Genomic DNA, 16,958 nt, shown 5'->3' on the forward strand with positions numbered 1-16,958 from the left:
GAATGCTTTAGCGCTTACATTTTCTGAAACGGATCCGTTTACTGCATCAACCCTCAGGTCTCCTGAAATTTATCCAATCACCCAATGTCTTAGTTCAACACGTTGATGTCTTAATCTCTCCTAAAAAAATGAATGTACAATGGACAAACTGTGATGTTTCCCACGCGAGCCATTCACCTGAGGAGCTTTACAGTTTCGACTCCTAATGCGTTGCAGAAATGCTGTGGTATGTTGAAGTATGAACTGCAGGTAGTGCTTTGTTATTTGCTCTACAGACTGAGCAGACTCTCTGTGCCTTAATCTAATCCGGACAACACAAATGCCTGGATTATTGCGATATCAGCAATGTACATATTACGATGACTGTGCCATTATTAATGTTTTTTTTCTCTTCTGTTAATCAGAGAATCTAGAATGACTAATTTGCAAATAAAGTTTACATTTTCTTACTACCTCGAGTCTGACAGTTGATGCCTATGGAACAGTCATGTCTGATTTTGCCATTATGTCCCACTAGCATACACTAGAAATAAAACAAACTGTATGGCCTATCAACAGTACTTTAAGGGTTTTTGAAGAAATATGCCTTTCACTATTTCGCAATTACAATCATTTTTGCTGAATGCCTTTTCATGCATTTGAAATGAGGCTCCAGCTTCAGCTCAACCCTGCGCTATAGAAAAAAACAGATGGATTAATATCACATAATTGTAAATACAGCCGACGTTCCCATTGTTGCAAGTTACTGTGAAAAACAACTCAAGGAAAGAAAATCAAATATCCTTCATTGGCAAAGTGAATAATTACGTTTTGTCTTAGAATTATGGCAAACACCCACATACTTTTGAGTCCGTCCGTCAAAATGGAGGTATTCATAACATGGCTGTGATACTGAAATTCCATGTTTTTATTGAACCTCTTATTACTGAGTCTACTTTTCAATAACACCTATTGCCTGACTTCATTCAATTCTATTTGTGTGGTGTTGAAAGAAAAAATAATTGGTTAAAATACTTATGAACCATTATTTTGTATAAAATAGTTGAATTTCAAGTGTTAGGCCAGCTTTATTTCTATCACATTTATAAAAATATATATATATATTTATGTTATAGTATGTATTGCTGTAAGAACTTCATCATAACGACAGCCGACTCTGTTCTTTTATTTTTTCCAATGTTGCTGATTTCATTTAGATACGTACTAAGACGCAGTGCAATTTTAAACTACTAGCGTTTTTGCCGTTGTGTACTTAATGATGTGTCTGTGAATATAACCTGTATCCGCCTGATTGCTGCTCATGTTTTTCAATATTAGAAACACTCTTCAGCTCTTTTCTCTCCTTATGTCACCCATATCACATATGCTGAAAACTTATTACGTTATCACTACATTCTTGTAATCCTAATAAAGGCTATTTATAGTTAAAGGATCTCGAAGTGGGAAGGATTTGCTTATGGTAGTCACATTCAGCCCATTCTCCACTGAGCCCCTCGTCCTGACCCTCTGGTCTTGGCTCCGGCCCCACTTGGGGCCATGGAGGCCTCACTTCTCTGCTACATTAAGACAGGTGCAGCTGGCCGGAGTCATGCGTGGTCCTTCTGTGCCAACAAACAAGCTCACACTCTCCATTTACACCCTGGATTTAATCGCTCACATTCAGAAGGAGCTTTTTTAAATCTAGATAAGATGCCGGAAAGCAGCTCCATGCAGTCAGCTGATGAAGATCGGATGTGCCTGTGTGCCTCAATCCCTTTGCAGGATATATACATATGTATGTGCTCAACCTCGCTATCCGTACAATAAATGAAGTTGTTGTATATAATCTCACAAATGTAATAGCACGTCGACATAGATTCTACCAAACAAACAACAGTAAACTAACATTTCAATTATTTTTCTTTTCATGTAACATTCAACACAATTATCCACCATTATCCAACCATGCCAGAAAAACAAATGGTCCAGCATGACCACAAATGAAGGCTGATAACTGAGGAAAAACTGCTGCAGAATTGAATTGTTCTATTAAAAAAAAAAAAAAAAAAAAAAAAAAAAGGACAGACAAGGTCACATCAGCTCTTCGTTTGGGGGCGCAAAAGCTGTGCATGAATTAAGATGGTGACATGTGCAGGTTGCAGATCTCTCTCAAAGTCTACTTTTAGAAAGTGCAAGTCAAGGCTTTAAGTTTCAGTGTCTGCTCTTGAGCGAATGAGTTTTCCAGCTTGCCAATTAAGTATACATCTGGAGTTCTTGTTCATAAAGAATTTTTTTTATTAAGGTTGCATGGATTTCTCTAACTTCTCATTTTTTTATTGTAATCTATGTTTTTATTCAGTAGCAACACTCATCAAATATTCCTGGGGTCATTGAGGGACAGCATAAATATTGCTTCATGTGACCATAATGACTAACATAAATTTAGCTAAAGCTTTTTTGTATTTTCTTAATCAGCCAAACAGAGGGTTCCCCAGAGTAAGAGAGAAAGCGGACCTCAGTAACGCAATCTTGAAATGTTAGCCTGCTATCGGAAGCCCAGGCCAGTGTGACATAAGGGTGGCTGTGAGTGAGAGTGAGTGAGAGAGTGAAAAGCCTACTGCCCACGTGATAGATAGGAGCTCCAGAGACAACTGTTACAAGTTACCACTTCCTGCCTGTGCCCTTCTTGGACTTGTGTCACCTTGCGACGCCTTTATACATCATCCTTCAAAGTGAGTGACTGGCTGAACTTGCCCAGATGGCAAAATAGGTTTCTTAAAAGCATTATATAGTATATGCATGAAAAGTAATAATCAAATTACAGGCAAAATATTAACTTTTGTTGTTTAATATGGCTAAATAAGTGAAAAGAAAACATTCATCTTCACATTAGAAGTTGTCGACTAGAACTGCTAATGTGCATAAGATACATACATGATTAAGGTGAAACCAGAAGTGACAGCTTACGTTTTATTCCTCAACTTGATTGATTTGACACCAACTCACAAGAGCCTAGCATACAAGTTTTCATACAACTTTTCGACATTCACTTTATTGTTAAAACTTTTGGTATGCACCAGCTGCTTGTTTTTTGTTGTTTTTTATTTACCTTAAATTAGAAGCAAAGATATACAGCATCATCTTCAAAAACCATGCAGCAGTGTAAACATGAAAGTTGACAGATAAATCATACAATAACATGGCAAAGGCCGTCAAAAAGAGATCAGAAAAGTACTTAAACCAGGAAAAAACGCTCGCAAAACAAGCACATCTACATCTGATTCCTGTGCATTGCTAAAACTCGGGAAAAAAAATAAATAAAATATACTAACATACACATTAGAAATGCACTCTAAGGAAGACAACCACTCCATATACACAGGTGGACAGGAGAGATGCCCAAACCCCATTTTCTGTTACGCGGATGAAAAATGAACATTGATATGTGTTGAGAAAACCATTTCATTCATGGAGTGTACAACAACCAATTTATTTAATAGCAATTCCAGCCCTATATTACATTGAATGCGCGAGGGACCGTCATCCTCGATCACAGCTGCATTCTACTGCATTTCAACTACTGTTGCACATGTACATGCTGGAAATAAAAGCACTTCCTTATATGCCAAACAAGCAAAACCTGAGGATGAAAACAAAGGCAAACCTTTGTCGCTACATCATACAATCACACGCAACATGTTAAAAGAATGTGCTAGATTCAGAAAGGCATTGTGGGGCCCAATGATGGAAACAACCTTCTACAATCAAGCTCACTTTCTGGCCCAAACCTGATTTTCAAATGCTTGCAAATATTACTAAATCAAGTTTGACAAGTTGGGAGTCGAGTGCAACTGTACAACTGCAACTAATGAAATGAAAGAAGACCTAAAAGAACTCAAACAATGAAACAAAGCAGCGAAAGATCTCACACCACATTGCAAATTAAAACCTTAAAAAGTGGATATTGCTCAGTACTTTGGTTGGCGGGGAGATCAGCGTGACGTCAGATCTGATCTCTCCTCCCTTTCTGCCCTTTTTACACAAGTGGTTTATCACTAAGGCACTGGTGCGTAGGGTCCAGTAAATAGAAATGTTCTGCGCACAACCTGTAGCAAACGCCACTAAAATCCACAATTTGTCAGATGTGTACGGTCCACAAACACCTCACGCACAAAACGAAAGCAAGGTTTGTAAATGCAGCCCAATCAAACCGTTTTTCTTTTACTGCAACATCACGTGAAATAACCCAACCCTGTATTTGATTCTGTACAGCTTCAGGAAGAATAGACATTGATAGATCGAGCGGAAAAAGGCTGTCACTTGGATACTTTGTTCTCGAGCTGGAAGAGGTCGAGTATGTCCAACATGGCCTGTCTGATGTTGGCGCCAAAACGGTGAGAGTCCTGTCGAGAAAAAACACAACATTTAAATGTCGAGAAAAAACACAACATTCAAACAAAAGAATAAATTGAATGAAATACAAGTGAGCGTACAGTTTCTGGGCTGGAGTGTTTGCTGGAGATGTGGAAGTTGATCAGGTTTTCTCCAACGATGATGTAAGACACACCATAACCATCATCAGCCACCTAGACGAGGGAAGAAAAAAAAGACAAGGTTCATCCAAATCTGCAGAAAATCCCATCATACTCTGCAGCAATCTTTTTTTCTTTTTGGTAGATTTAGTTGAGTGAGGAGATACCGGTCCAAAGCCGCCTCCAGATGACACATATTCAGGGTGTCTGACCAGGTCAAACAGCTCCACCTGCTGCAGCGGTGTCTGACTGGTGGACAGCCTCCACGGCTCAGACAGCACCTACAAAACAAAGACCTGAAAGTTATCGTATTAAAATAAATAAATAAAAATCTGTGTTTAAACTGTTATTATGACCCCCTCCCCATTGCAGGTTTTGAGTTTGCAGGACAGCTTCTCCACAGGCTCATACCTCCTTGAGGAAGGGCGAGTCTTCCCCCAGGTATTTGGAAACCACGTAAAGACAGAAGAGGTGGCGATCAATGCCCATGCCAGTCATAGCCAGGCGGTACAAGTTTTGGTGCTTCTCTGCAGCAAGTTTGAGCAACTTCAGACGTTGTTCTCTCTGAGAGAAAAGGTGTGTCGGTTTACATGCGCACAACATAATCCAAAATAGGAGAAGAAACTGGAGAGAAAGACATTTCTTACAGTCTCGTCTCTGATCATAGAATGGACGAAAGTGCACGTTTCCGAGGTGCAGGAGCGGACCGTTTCCGTTCGACCCTCACGGAACAAACGGGTCATGGAGGCTTCATAGGTCAGGCAGAACTTGCCCTTGTCCTGTTTGGTGATAGAAAATTCAAGTGGTTACTTTTTTAAACAGACAGACAGACTACTACTACTTAAAGCACTGCAGCAGCCTAATTGTTTTACGGAAGTTGTGACTGCCCTCTGCTGGAATTGTAAGGATCTCTGACAGTTGTTAGTGAAGCGTGTATATATAAAAAAAAATTAAAAAAAATTCCTCAGTGTTATGTTAATTCCAACAAAAGAACAAAAATACTGTGACTTTACAAACTCAACTAATGATTTGGACAAAATGGTGGCAAATAACATTGCATTGGTTTTATCATGACTATTAAATCAATCAGATTTTGTTTGGGTTTCAGAGTGGACCTCATTTACATTTCGACAACAAAGGATTAACCGACTAGATCTGTTGAACAGAGATGTTTTCGAAGAGAAAAAAAACATCAGAGGTGAAATACAGCAGGCAATGTATAGAAACATCCCCAAAGCTCATGAATTGACATTGTGTATCAAACTATTTTGGCCAAGGAGTTGAAAGTACAAACCCTGTAATGAGCCAACTGCAGGGCAATCTGAATGAAAGCATCAGGACTGGTACGGCACTTCTTGATGAGACCCTTGCCAAAATCATTGAAGGGGAAAATGTGGCTGTCCACATCGTCTGCCAGAATCCTGGCAACTGTCAGCGAGCTGTCGATGATCCCTTGGCACTAGAAGTAATGCAAAGACCACATGCTTGGCTTAACATAGGTACACTTTGATTAGCATAAAATGGATGCTGCTTTTGCGCTTTGCATACAAACGACTCGTGCGAGTAGTTATAGCAACCAGCAGGGGGGGCAAGTCGTGCAGTAATGCATATAGGAAACTAGTTTATCTTACCTCATCATTGATGTCCCATTGCAGTCTCTGCGGGGCAGGCAGGTTAGGATGGGGCTCCCCACAGCAGTGCCCATCTTCGGTATATCCAAGCTTAAATGGGTCCATGGAAAGCACATGCTGCAAAACAAATGCTGTTTAACGTTGAGCATTACTAGGACTTCAATTGTGTTTTAAAACACAAAAACCCGACATGAAAAAGACAATGACCGACCTCCCACAGATGACCAACGATCGGAGCATCAGCCCAGGAGTGTTCAGCATTCAGACCCATGGTTCCATTCTTAAAAACGATCAGGTTAAAGGATTTATCAAACCACCTAAATGAAAAGAGAAACATGTTTTGTGTATTCAACAGAGTTGTGCTGCATCCTTTATTTTTTTCATGCATCTTTGGTACTACCTGTCGTAACACTTTCCGTGCAGCAGAGTCTTTGCATAACTATCCAGAGACTTTACTGGGTTGCTTTCTTCGAATCGCTGCTCTGTTTCATCCAGTGTCACAAAGAAGGCTGCCTTCTCAATGGCGTCCAGAGACTGCTTGTTCTTGCCACGGCTGAAGTAGGTGTCGCGGCACTTTGCCCATGGTGTCCTGCAAAGAGAGAATGGACGGAAAGAAAATAGCAGCGCAATGCAGCATACTAAGAGGGTTTATTTATTATTTTACTTGCACATTTTATTCCACCCAGCTACAATAAGACTGGAAAAATACAAAATGAACACATAAGTAAAAATGCATTCGATTTGTTACTCTTTGTAGAAAGTGTAGAAAATGGAATGCTTTACTTCAACAACACCATCATTTTAGAGTTTCACTGAGCAGCGGAGTACCTGTCCCCTGCAGTAAGTGCAGCGAGCCTCTCCTCTCCTGGAGCGGGCTCCGACCGGTCAGCCAGGATCCTTTCCATCTGCTGTTCGATCTCCCGTGGCAAGAGAAGCCTTCCATCATAAAACATCCACACCTTGTAGAAGCGCCCTTTGTGGTACACGGCTATGTGTTTGCTCTCATTCGTGTGCTGAAGGACATCTAGAGGAGAAGTACAAATCCTAAGTTGCAGAAGGGCGGAGTCAGAGAGGAACAGCAGTATTGTTTTAGCTCTTTACCTGTGTCCCCTATCGGGCCTCACTAATTTGATCTGCAGTGCAATCACAAAGTTTTCTGGCCATTTGTATCACCTTAGAGATGTTTATGCAATTTGAACTGAACCCCCAAATTTTCTTGACAATAATATGTTGTATGCGCCCCCCACTACGCTAAACACGGCATTCTGTTTATTGAAAAGTTAAATTAAAGTTAAAGGTAATTCAACTTCATTTACAGTATTCCAGTCAGATCGAATAGAATAAGACAAATTGAAGCAGTTCATGTTGCTTTCTGAAAACATCTTTTATGGCATACTCAGAACACCAATTTCACACATATGCAATAATTAAAGTGTAAAAATTAAAGTGGACCAGAAGACTTTCTAAATGCACTTAACAGTAAATATGATCTTAGAGGAATAAAATGCTGTTCATTTTGGATGCAATATTTACTGCAACAATTTAAAAAATATATGTAGCTCTAATGGGATCAAACGGCGGTGGAAAACAAAGTCATTGAGATAATCTAAAAGGAAACGAGAAGGGACTACCAGAGTGAAAAGTGGAGCTTGAAATGGAGTACATGCAGGGAGGAGGATGTAACATGGAAGTTTGATGCAAAGTTTGTTTGAACAGTATCGTGTAGCATCAAGACATACCGGTTTTGGTGCGTTCAAAGGAAACAAAAATAGATTGTCTTTGTGATGCTTGTAGTGTTCAAACAGCCACCAAACAAGGGAGGGTAGATACTAAGAAGAAACCCCAAAACACCAAGAACGACACATGCAGATTAGTCTGCTCTGCTCTCCCTCTTCCATCAATAAAAATGCTTGGTCTGCCAACCACTAGGTACATTTCATTTAACAATTAATGGGTTTAACAATTCATCAACTCGTATCAGCTCTTCTACATGGACCAAATCTACTATGACTACTTGACCGTTAAATCCTCACGTCAATTCAAAATCAAACATGGAAGTCAATTAAACAGTTCCTTGAGCATTTCAATTGATTTAGCAAGACAATATTTCAGATTAGGCAAGGTCAGCACTTCAGATAGCCAAACACACAGGCAATTTCAGGTTTTGCGTGCCAATTGAAAAAAAAAAAATCGATATTAGAAAAACTGTAGTAAATGCATTCATTTGAGGTTCACGTTTTACCAACTGCAATCCCAATGAGATTGGTACATTGTGTAAAAGGTACCTGAGATACACATTGCTTGGATGCCATCATATATTGCTCCAAATCTTACATGTACCGATCAGCATTAATAGGGCCTTCACAGACACGCATTTACACATCCAGGATTCAGGCTTTTGAAGTTACGCTAATAATCTTTGGCCCGGAGGACATGTCTAAAATTTCCAAAAATAATCTGAAATGTGGACTTGACAGATCACAGCACATTTTTCCACTTTGCATCAATCCATCTCAGATGGGCACTGGCCCAGAGAAGCCGGCTGCGTTTCTGGATATTGTTGATGTATGGCTATTATATGAGTTTGTACGATTAGGACAAAGATCAAATCTAGCGTGCGTCCTCTTAAATTGATGTCAATCGCTGTGTTTCGAGTTTAAAAACATGATGGTAAGTATATCAATTTTACTTTTTTTTTTATTTATTAATGCAAATGCCTCATGATCAGTCAATCAGCCTGTACTAAGAATGTATTTGGGCACATGGTAAAGTTGCTGAAGTTCGAATAAGTCTTTAGAATGAGGAATAACAGGGATTTTAAGTGACTGGAGGCATTGTGGTGGAAGCGGTACCACAAACTTTAGGCACTGCTGATCCACGCTTAATATGCTCCCACGTTTGTGGTTGCCTCCAACAAGGACCATTAGTTAATTTTCATACTTCAAAATCCTCGGTAGACCACACCTTGACTATATCAATCACTGTCACATCGATGGAGTACAACAAGGTTTCCTGGGGTTTTTGTTTTGTTTTGTTGGCTGTCTTCAACCATTACAATGATACACTGATGATAAAGATAAAGAGCTACCAGCTACCTTCATGTCACCCCATAACAAATAGTACCTCCTAGTACCCCATTTTGTCACAGAAAAGTGTCTATTAGAACCATATTGAGAAAACCATACTTATCGTTATTGTTCAAAGCAATCGGAAAGGGGGGGGGGGGGGGGCTATGCGCATTACAGTACTGATGTGTCAAAAACTGAGATATACAAAAGCAAAAGCACATCTCCGAACACAATACAATACCTGCAAAAAATTTGCAACAGCGGAAGAAGAACAAACCAGTGAGCAGCCCTGTCAGCTAAGAACAGGAAACTGAGGTTGCAGTCAAAGGCGGCTGGCTCAGTGCTGCATCACGTTAACAGTTTTGCCTCGTGACAGTGGTGAATGGGTCATTTTTAGCCTCAGTCTGGGTTTGAAATGATCAAATCAGCATTATTTCAATGCTACAATCTACTTCCTGAGAGAAAACTGAACTAAAATGACGTTGGCATTTAACATGTCTCAATCCAAGACAAGTAGAGCTCCTCTGGGACTCATGGTCAAGTGTGGCATGCCATTCAGCAATAACCAAAATACACCACCTAACTGGTTTCATCAGACGAAATGTACACAATATAACCAATAAGGTGGCAATTAGTACTTAAGCATGACACTTATCATTCATCACATTTATCATGCCAGGTCATGTCTTGCAGGTCTCAGTCACCATGTTATACAAAGAACCTGGTTCAGCCACATGCAAATTATTCACCACGTGTGCAAAGAGCAGAACACATGAGTATTACAAACTCTACTGGGTCAGAATTTTTCCACAGACAGACAAAATCGCCCAAGGAGAAGTAGAGTCAGAATGGCGTGGAGGAGGCAACACTGCAGACTCTACCTGTGTCTACACCTGGGACACGACTGGTGTTGAACATACGCTCGTATTGGGAGGAACACATGGGGATAGTGTTTAGGAGCATGAGCTGAAACGCAAGAGGGGAGAGTCAAACAAATCGAGATGACATTCTAAATCACCATAATCCAGACAGAGCAGCAGACACAAACACCTACGGGGACAGAAGCATGGATGAAGTGGAGAGGAAATGATGAGGATTGGTTTGAGAGGCAGCAGGAGGAACCTCAGCAGGCTGCCAGGGGAGAGGATTTATACAGGGACCAGAAACCAATGACCACCCTTTCAATTCCAACAGCAAAGCCCTCTTATCGCCAATGTGAATACGTTTCAGAAATATACATCACCTATTACTTGTAGTCATCTTACAAGTCACATCTATGAAAGCCAATCAGAGATTGGATTGTTTCAGGCTTGGCTGTCGAGAAAAAGACGAGAGTAGGCAAAGGTTTCCAATGGCTGCTGCCATTGTGATGGTTTGGTCACAGGGAAGGGGTACGGTTCAGAGGGCATGGCACAGGTGCCCTCATCTTACCTGTCTCCAAACCGGGGATGCGGGTAGTGTTAAACATCCGCTCCCACTGAGCCGAACACAGAGGAACCTTGTTTGCCAGCAAGTATATCTAACGCAGCATCCGACACAGCGAAAGGACAAGACAGTAAAACACAGAACGTGAGTGTTTAACAATGCAAGCACATGCGCGGGGAGTTGTACAGAGTCATACAGTGAAGCTTTGCTGCTGAGGCCAGTGTGAGCTCACACAATATACTATTTATAAAAAAAAAAAAAAAAAAAAAAAAAAAAAAAAAAAAGTGCCATTTCATTAGGAGTCTAGAAATTTACATCATGCGGGTTGGTGGGGGGATGTACAAGAAAAAGAAAATAGTGAAGGTAAAGCTGCAATACATCTGGCCATCAGGAAAATCATTACAATTCACTCTTTCAAAAGCACTTTGAAGAAACAGAAGGACAAGTTAAAAATATAGGTCAAATCTCATTTGGCCAGCAATCAGGACAAACAAATTGTTAGCCAGTAACACGTAAACTTTTTTTACAGTAACGAATGTTGCGCATTGTGAACATGAAAACACAAACTACCACTGAATTTATTTGACTAAGGAATCATTTAGATAGTAAAGCATTAACTGCACTAACAAGCCATGGGGTAAGAATGTTAGAACCCAAAGACGTTGCTCCGTACTCACTGGCTTGATCTGAGCTCGGTCGAGCCTCCTCCTGTAGATCATGATGGCATGAATGGCATTACCTGCTCTGGCAGCCTGAATTGAGGTGGGGAACACATAAAGGAAGTCCTGGAGGGAGAAGAAGTTGTTTGGCAGAATGAAACTCTCTCATCGGACTTCTATTGCTTCACAAACAAATAACTGAGTTTTTCCTACCATAGCATAGTAGTTGCTGTTCACCATGATGGGCCCGCGACCTCTAAGGTAAATATACTCTTCCCACCAGTCACTGACCTGTGATGATGCAGGAGAAGAATGACAGAGACAAACATCAGGTAATATTATGAAGTACGTTCAATCGATAGCAATTTGAAAGGGTAAAAGAATTCTTTACGACTCACATAATTGGAGGCCCACCATGACTTCAGTTTTAGGTACCACTGCAATCTAGGACCCAGTTTCATCTCAAAGTCTTTAGCCAGTCCCGTCATCCGTTCAAATTGTTCATCATCCATTAGTGGGCGGACTGACTCGAGGTACTAAGCATTAAAACAACACACAAGGAAAAGGTAACGGTTAACAACGTTTACAAAATAAGTGAGGAAAAAAAGTAGAGCTGCAATGTTATTTATTGCAAGGATGCAAAAAGGGCAGATGACAACATACTAGCCAATAATGATACTACATAGTAAAATCCAGCTAAGCCTATAATAGCGGAAACAAAAGGAATGAACTTTGATCTCCTGTTAGATCCAAAGGATCGGACAAAAAAAATTGGAGAAGAAAACAATGACCCTTTTCCTTTTTTTTAAAACGTACCCTTCTGCAGGTATCATTTACAGGTGGAACAGGCAGCCGCGGCAAGGAGCTCTGGAAACTATAGAGCATGGGTTTCCTTCCAGAGAACACCTTAACTAACAACTGGAAAAGAAAAGCAGTATTGCTCAGTTGAATGCAGTGGTATCAAATAAAACAGTCAACAAAACTCTGCCAACGTGTTAAAAATCGACATTGCTTACAAATCAGGTTTAACTAACGCTGCAAAGTAATCCTTAAAGGATAATAAAAACTAAATGGGCAATAAGGGCAAATCTGGTTAAAAATGTGGCCATTTTGAGTCATCGGAAGTAAAAACGTCAAGCATGAAAAAATTGTCTTTCAAAATGTCTATTGTTAGGTATATGGAGACAGCTAATACAAGAACATTGCTCACCATCCACAATCGAGTCGACCAGGATACCGAGCCATGGCGCGCATACATCCAGCCATGCCACGACAACAGGCACTTGAGGACATTCCTCATGATCATGATGATGGTCACCCATAGACCTGTGCCCACCAATACCCCACCAACAATCTTCTGACTGTCTGTCGACATATATTTACTGTGCAGGAAAAACAGAAAAAGGAGAAGCCCTGGTTAGAAAAGTGATTCAAAAATATGGTACGCATGAAATTTGTACCGGCCAACTTATTTGGCACACCGTTGTTGTTTTGCACGCAGTCATTAAGGAGCTTACCTAATAGGCATGTGTTGTCCCAGTTTGGCAATCAAGCCAAGAGATGGATCCAGTTGTTTGTATTTATTGTAGGACATGTAAGACACGACCACAACCATGAAGCCACCTGGGCTGCCTGGGTACACACCAGTCATTACTCCATTCTGTGGAGGTTTAGACAAGAATAACAAGGTCAAGGGGCGCCAGGAAACAAACACCATGATTTGTAGTATTATACTGGGGTTGCTGAATACAAAGACAATGTTATCAGTTTATTATGTTTGAGTAACTTGATATAGTGGTGAGTAAAGAGTTGAAGGACAAACACTGTAACGGAGAATTGACACCCAAGGTATTTGTGAGTGAGTAGCCTTCTAAAGGGATTGGGAGCATGTTAATATACACCAGTCGACACAATCGTAAAGAACAATGTGGTCAAACGTTTCTTCAATAAAGCAATTTAGTATTTCCAAAACAAAATAAGATCAATATTGTACAAGTTAGTAATAGGATGCAGGATTTTATTAAGTGCATTTGTGAAGGGCCCGACTGGTTCAAAGGTCGAACTTTGCCACAGTGACGCAAACAGAGTGCCTCTCACCTTGAAGCGAATGAATCTTTTCTTCCACGAGTGAAGACCAGAGAGGTAGATTTGGCGCAGAGCCTCATGGCACAGCTGCAGGTCGATGCCATCTGGGGTGACGGTGAACTGAAAGGCCACTGCCTGGTGAGCTTCTGCCATGGTGGCTGCTTCTGTGCAAAGTTACTGAAGGAAACACAAAGTGAAAGAATGTCCTCATTATCATGAAGTAAACCGAGATGCAGAGGCATACCTGCCGCATTTTATTTTCAACTTTTAATAGATAAGCACTGATATGGAAGGCTTTAAAGTGTGATAAAAAGCATGCAATGCATGATGAAAGTTGTTCGATCTCGAACCTTTATTGTTGTTGCCGCTTTTTAAGCGTATGATTACGTTAAGCCTTTGAATGGAGCCTCGCCGTTGCTGTGTATGAACGTAGTGTCATATTTTGTATGTTGTCCTTGTGCCATCAAGCTGAGCAAAGATAGTCACGGGACTAACGTCAGACGTCTGTCCATTGTAAAACCAATGGTCCAAGTGTTTTGGTCCATGTGAGAGCAACAATATTCTAGAGTTCTTGTAAACACGTGTCTAAAAAGTAACATCAGCTTGGAATTAAAGCTAAAATGATGGAGAAAAAACCCCCAATAACGTTTCCTCAGGCAACAGGGAGCTTTGCTCTTGGCGCTCTTAAAGTGACAGTAACAGGACAATGCTGGTGTGATAGGGGAGTTTTTTTTTTTTTTTAATACAGTGCCAATGAATGTGACATCAATCCAATAGGAAAAGTTTTTTTGTTGTTGTTTTACTGAGGAGCTGAAGAGATTTTAGACAACTCGTTTAAACAGAGGCTCTTTGTGATGACCAAATGCAATGTTGAGACTTGAGAGAAAAGTGTTCATTGTCAACAGGTTCCTGCAAGCTGCTCAAGAAAGGGTATCATTCACTGTTCCCGCTATAAAAACCGGTTAGACAAATGTGTCATCCTCTACATAAAGCTCTTCCAGAGTAGAGCAATGTCTATATGGCCTCGAGGTTTATGTCAGAAGCTCCAGACAATGCACGCCAATCAAATTCCCACTGTCAGGGTTCTCACTCTTTTCTTAAAATTGTTTTCTAGGAATTTCCAGGAATTCCTTGCATTTTTTCCAGGACTTTTTAACTGCTACAGTATGATTCAAGTTATCACGACATGCACAAATAAATAACACCCTCAATCTTTGGACATTTATTTTCTACAATTGGACATTGTCATTGCAGTCTGTGGCATCATGGGAAAAATGCCAAACTGAAATTATTATTTGCTGACAAAAAAATTACTAGGTGGCTTTGTAAAGCACTTTGGATAACATGGCGTAGATAAAACGGTATAGAAGTGTACTCCATTTACTGTTATGCTCAAATTTGATTTTTATTGTTTGGTCTATGGTCTGTTTTCTGGCAAAAGTAATTCAAGTTCAATTGGGATTTATTGGTTAAATGGTAAATGAATGATGAATGCGGATTGCAGGGTGATCTCTATTTAACACAGTCAAATTAAACTGGATATCTTGGCCTTACAAACCAAGGACATAGGCAATGGTCTGCGTTGTCAAGCCAGTCAAAGTGCATTAAACCAGTATCACTGTGTTTATTCTGTCAGATCATTTGCAAAGGGCACATAGAACAAAGCAAAAGCATACAATTTTATGCTGTATGGTAAATACTGCTCTGTTTATAAATGCGTTAGCCTAAGCACTCATGCTTTACGGCTGTCTGGTGCAACAAAAAAACCTGCATTTGAATAACCTTTTAAATTGGGACGTGCAATACAAGGGATTATCCCGACAGTGAAAAGCTCAGGATGAAAATGACAGGGGGAAAGTCCATGCTGAAGGACACGGTCGCGTGGACATTTTCAATCTGAAAGCAGCGTCTCCGCAGACCGCCCCACCCCCACCTGATCACATGATCCAGCCTTCACTGCGGAAACTGGGGGAAAGGTCGCTCTGGAGAGCCGCTCGCTTGGATACAGAGGGAAAACTGGGAAAATCACGAGCAAACACTCCCGTGCATGCCGACAGAAGCGTGTATCGATACACTGCATACACTTTGCAGATGCATACATCTAGCTAAGTCGGCAATATTTCTAAAATTTTACTCCTATGGTAATAAATCATGGCAACCACCCCCACTATCATCGTGTGCGTAACGTCGTTCATTTGCATTACAGATCTGATCATTCCGTCATCATTAATCACGATTAAAAGCTGCCGTCAGACCCAAGCTCCTCCAGAAACACGTATATATATCAGCAAAGACATACGTGGTTGCCATTCGGTAATTGCACGCTATGGGAGGCAACACTTGGCCACGTGGTTCATCCAAAACTGGGTCAACAGTTTGCACCACGATGTAAATAAACCATATTCTGGGCTTTCCATGCAATAATGCAGCCTTCTTGAAGATAAACCTTTCAAGTGCATCGTTGATACACAAGTCCGAACCGCAACACTACAGCGCCTTTTTTTCTTGACGTTAAGGAACAGGTGAAACTGTAGATTAATGCCTAGTTTATGACTCGTTTAGTCGCATCACGGGCCACCGTGTTGCAAAGCCCTAATGCAATTAATTATTACCGAGCGATCGAGTGCCCTATGTTTGTCTTTGACAATGAATGACCTCTATTTGCACCATTGCCTACATAAATGTTGGGAGGACATCTTACCTCGTGATAGGTGGCCACCACCTGGACAATGACCGAGGAGTGTTTGAAAATGATTAACAAAAAGGCCTGCCGATTAAATTTAGCAACATATGGAAGTATGATGAGTGGATGCTAATGAGTAAAATGTCCTACTCTATCAGCTGGAATGCGTTTTGTCTGACCCGTACTAAAGTTGGAATATTTCCCCTCCGCCAAATGGCCACATTGCACGAACAACTTAAGTCTCATATTCGAATGGATCATATTCCACCACATCCGAAAGCGTTTGTTATCAAATCCTTCGCAGGCAAATTTTACGAGCGCTTTCCAAACTGCACAGTGGGCAAGACAAGATCGCGTTAAATGACGATGAAACGGAGAGCTTTTACTCACCAAGCCCTATGAATCCGAGATTTTGTGTGCAAGACTTTGGCGTCTGCACACAATGTGACACCGTTCGGCGGCTGAGCTTGTATATCGCTAACGTTGACACAAGCAAGGTACGCGAATGAGAGCCTGTGTACAACGCCTACTTCTTTTGCTACGTCACCTGCGTCCCGAGTGGAACAGCGCCACTAAGAGGACCATCCCGGTATTGTAAGTGGTAAGTGAGGACACGAAAAGGTGACGTCAGGATTTTTTCTGTTCTTGTCAATAAAGCACTATCCATCCACATTTCTAACAGAATAAATATATTGTTTTGTCTTGATTTATTCACAACTCTGATGTTTGAAGCTAATGAGCGTACAGTCAACTTTTCAACGCATCCACACTTAACATGATCTCACTCTTGCTATTCTTCCAAACTTTTTTATATCGACCAATATTTTTCAAAAAGATAAAATACTGAATTCAGAAAGAGGCAGGGATTTACTGTACTTCATAGCTTTGGTGACACA

General features: G+C 40.7%; 1 protein-coding gene across 2 annotated transcripts; it reads right to left on the reverse strand.

Annotated features, from left to right (window-relative positions):
* Positions 1-2,935: 2,935 nt before the first annotated feature.
* On the reverse strand, positions 2,936-16,607 carry cpt1ab (carnitine palmitoyltransferase 1Ab (liver)). 2 transcript variants are annotated; one of them, XM_049722614.1, is made up of 19 exons: positions 16,453-16,607; positions 13,392-13,556; positions 12,812-12,954; positions 12,505-12,676; positions 12,111-12,212; positions 11,693-11,830; positions 11,508-11,585; positions 11,313-11,420; positions 10,092-10,176; positions 6,971-7,166; positions 6,543-6,731; positions 6,354-6,459; positions 6,143-6,259; positions 5,806-5,970; positions 5,159-5,290; positions 4,923-5,075; positions 4,679-4,792; positions 4,473-4,565; positions 2,936-4,382 (listed from the first exon to the last, which is right to left on the reverse strand). In XM_049722614.1, exons 2-19 carry the CDS (start codon positions 13,530-13,532, stop codon positions 4,296-4,298), a joined length of 2,319 nt encoding a protein of 772 aa, XP_049578571.1. In that variant the 5' UTR covers positions 13,533-13,556; positions 16,453-16,607; the 3' UTR covers positions 2,936-4,295. The 2 variants fall into 2 exon arrangements, with proteins under 2 accessions (XP_049578571.1, XP_049578570.1); XM_049722613.1 differs by lacking the exon at positions 10,092-10,176 and adding an exon at positions 10,642-10,729.
* Between the last annotated feature and the right edge of the window lie 351 nt (positions 16,608-16,958).

The sequence above is a fragment of the Syngnathus scovelli genome, chromosome 6, assembly GCF_024217435.2.
Source record: "Syngnathus scovelli strain Florida chromosome 6, RoL_Ssco_1.2, whole genome shotgun sequence".
NCBI lineage: Eukaryota > Metazoa > Chordata > Actinopteri > Syngnathiformes > Syngnathidae > Syngnathus > Syngnathus scovelli.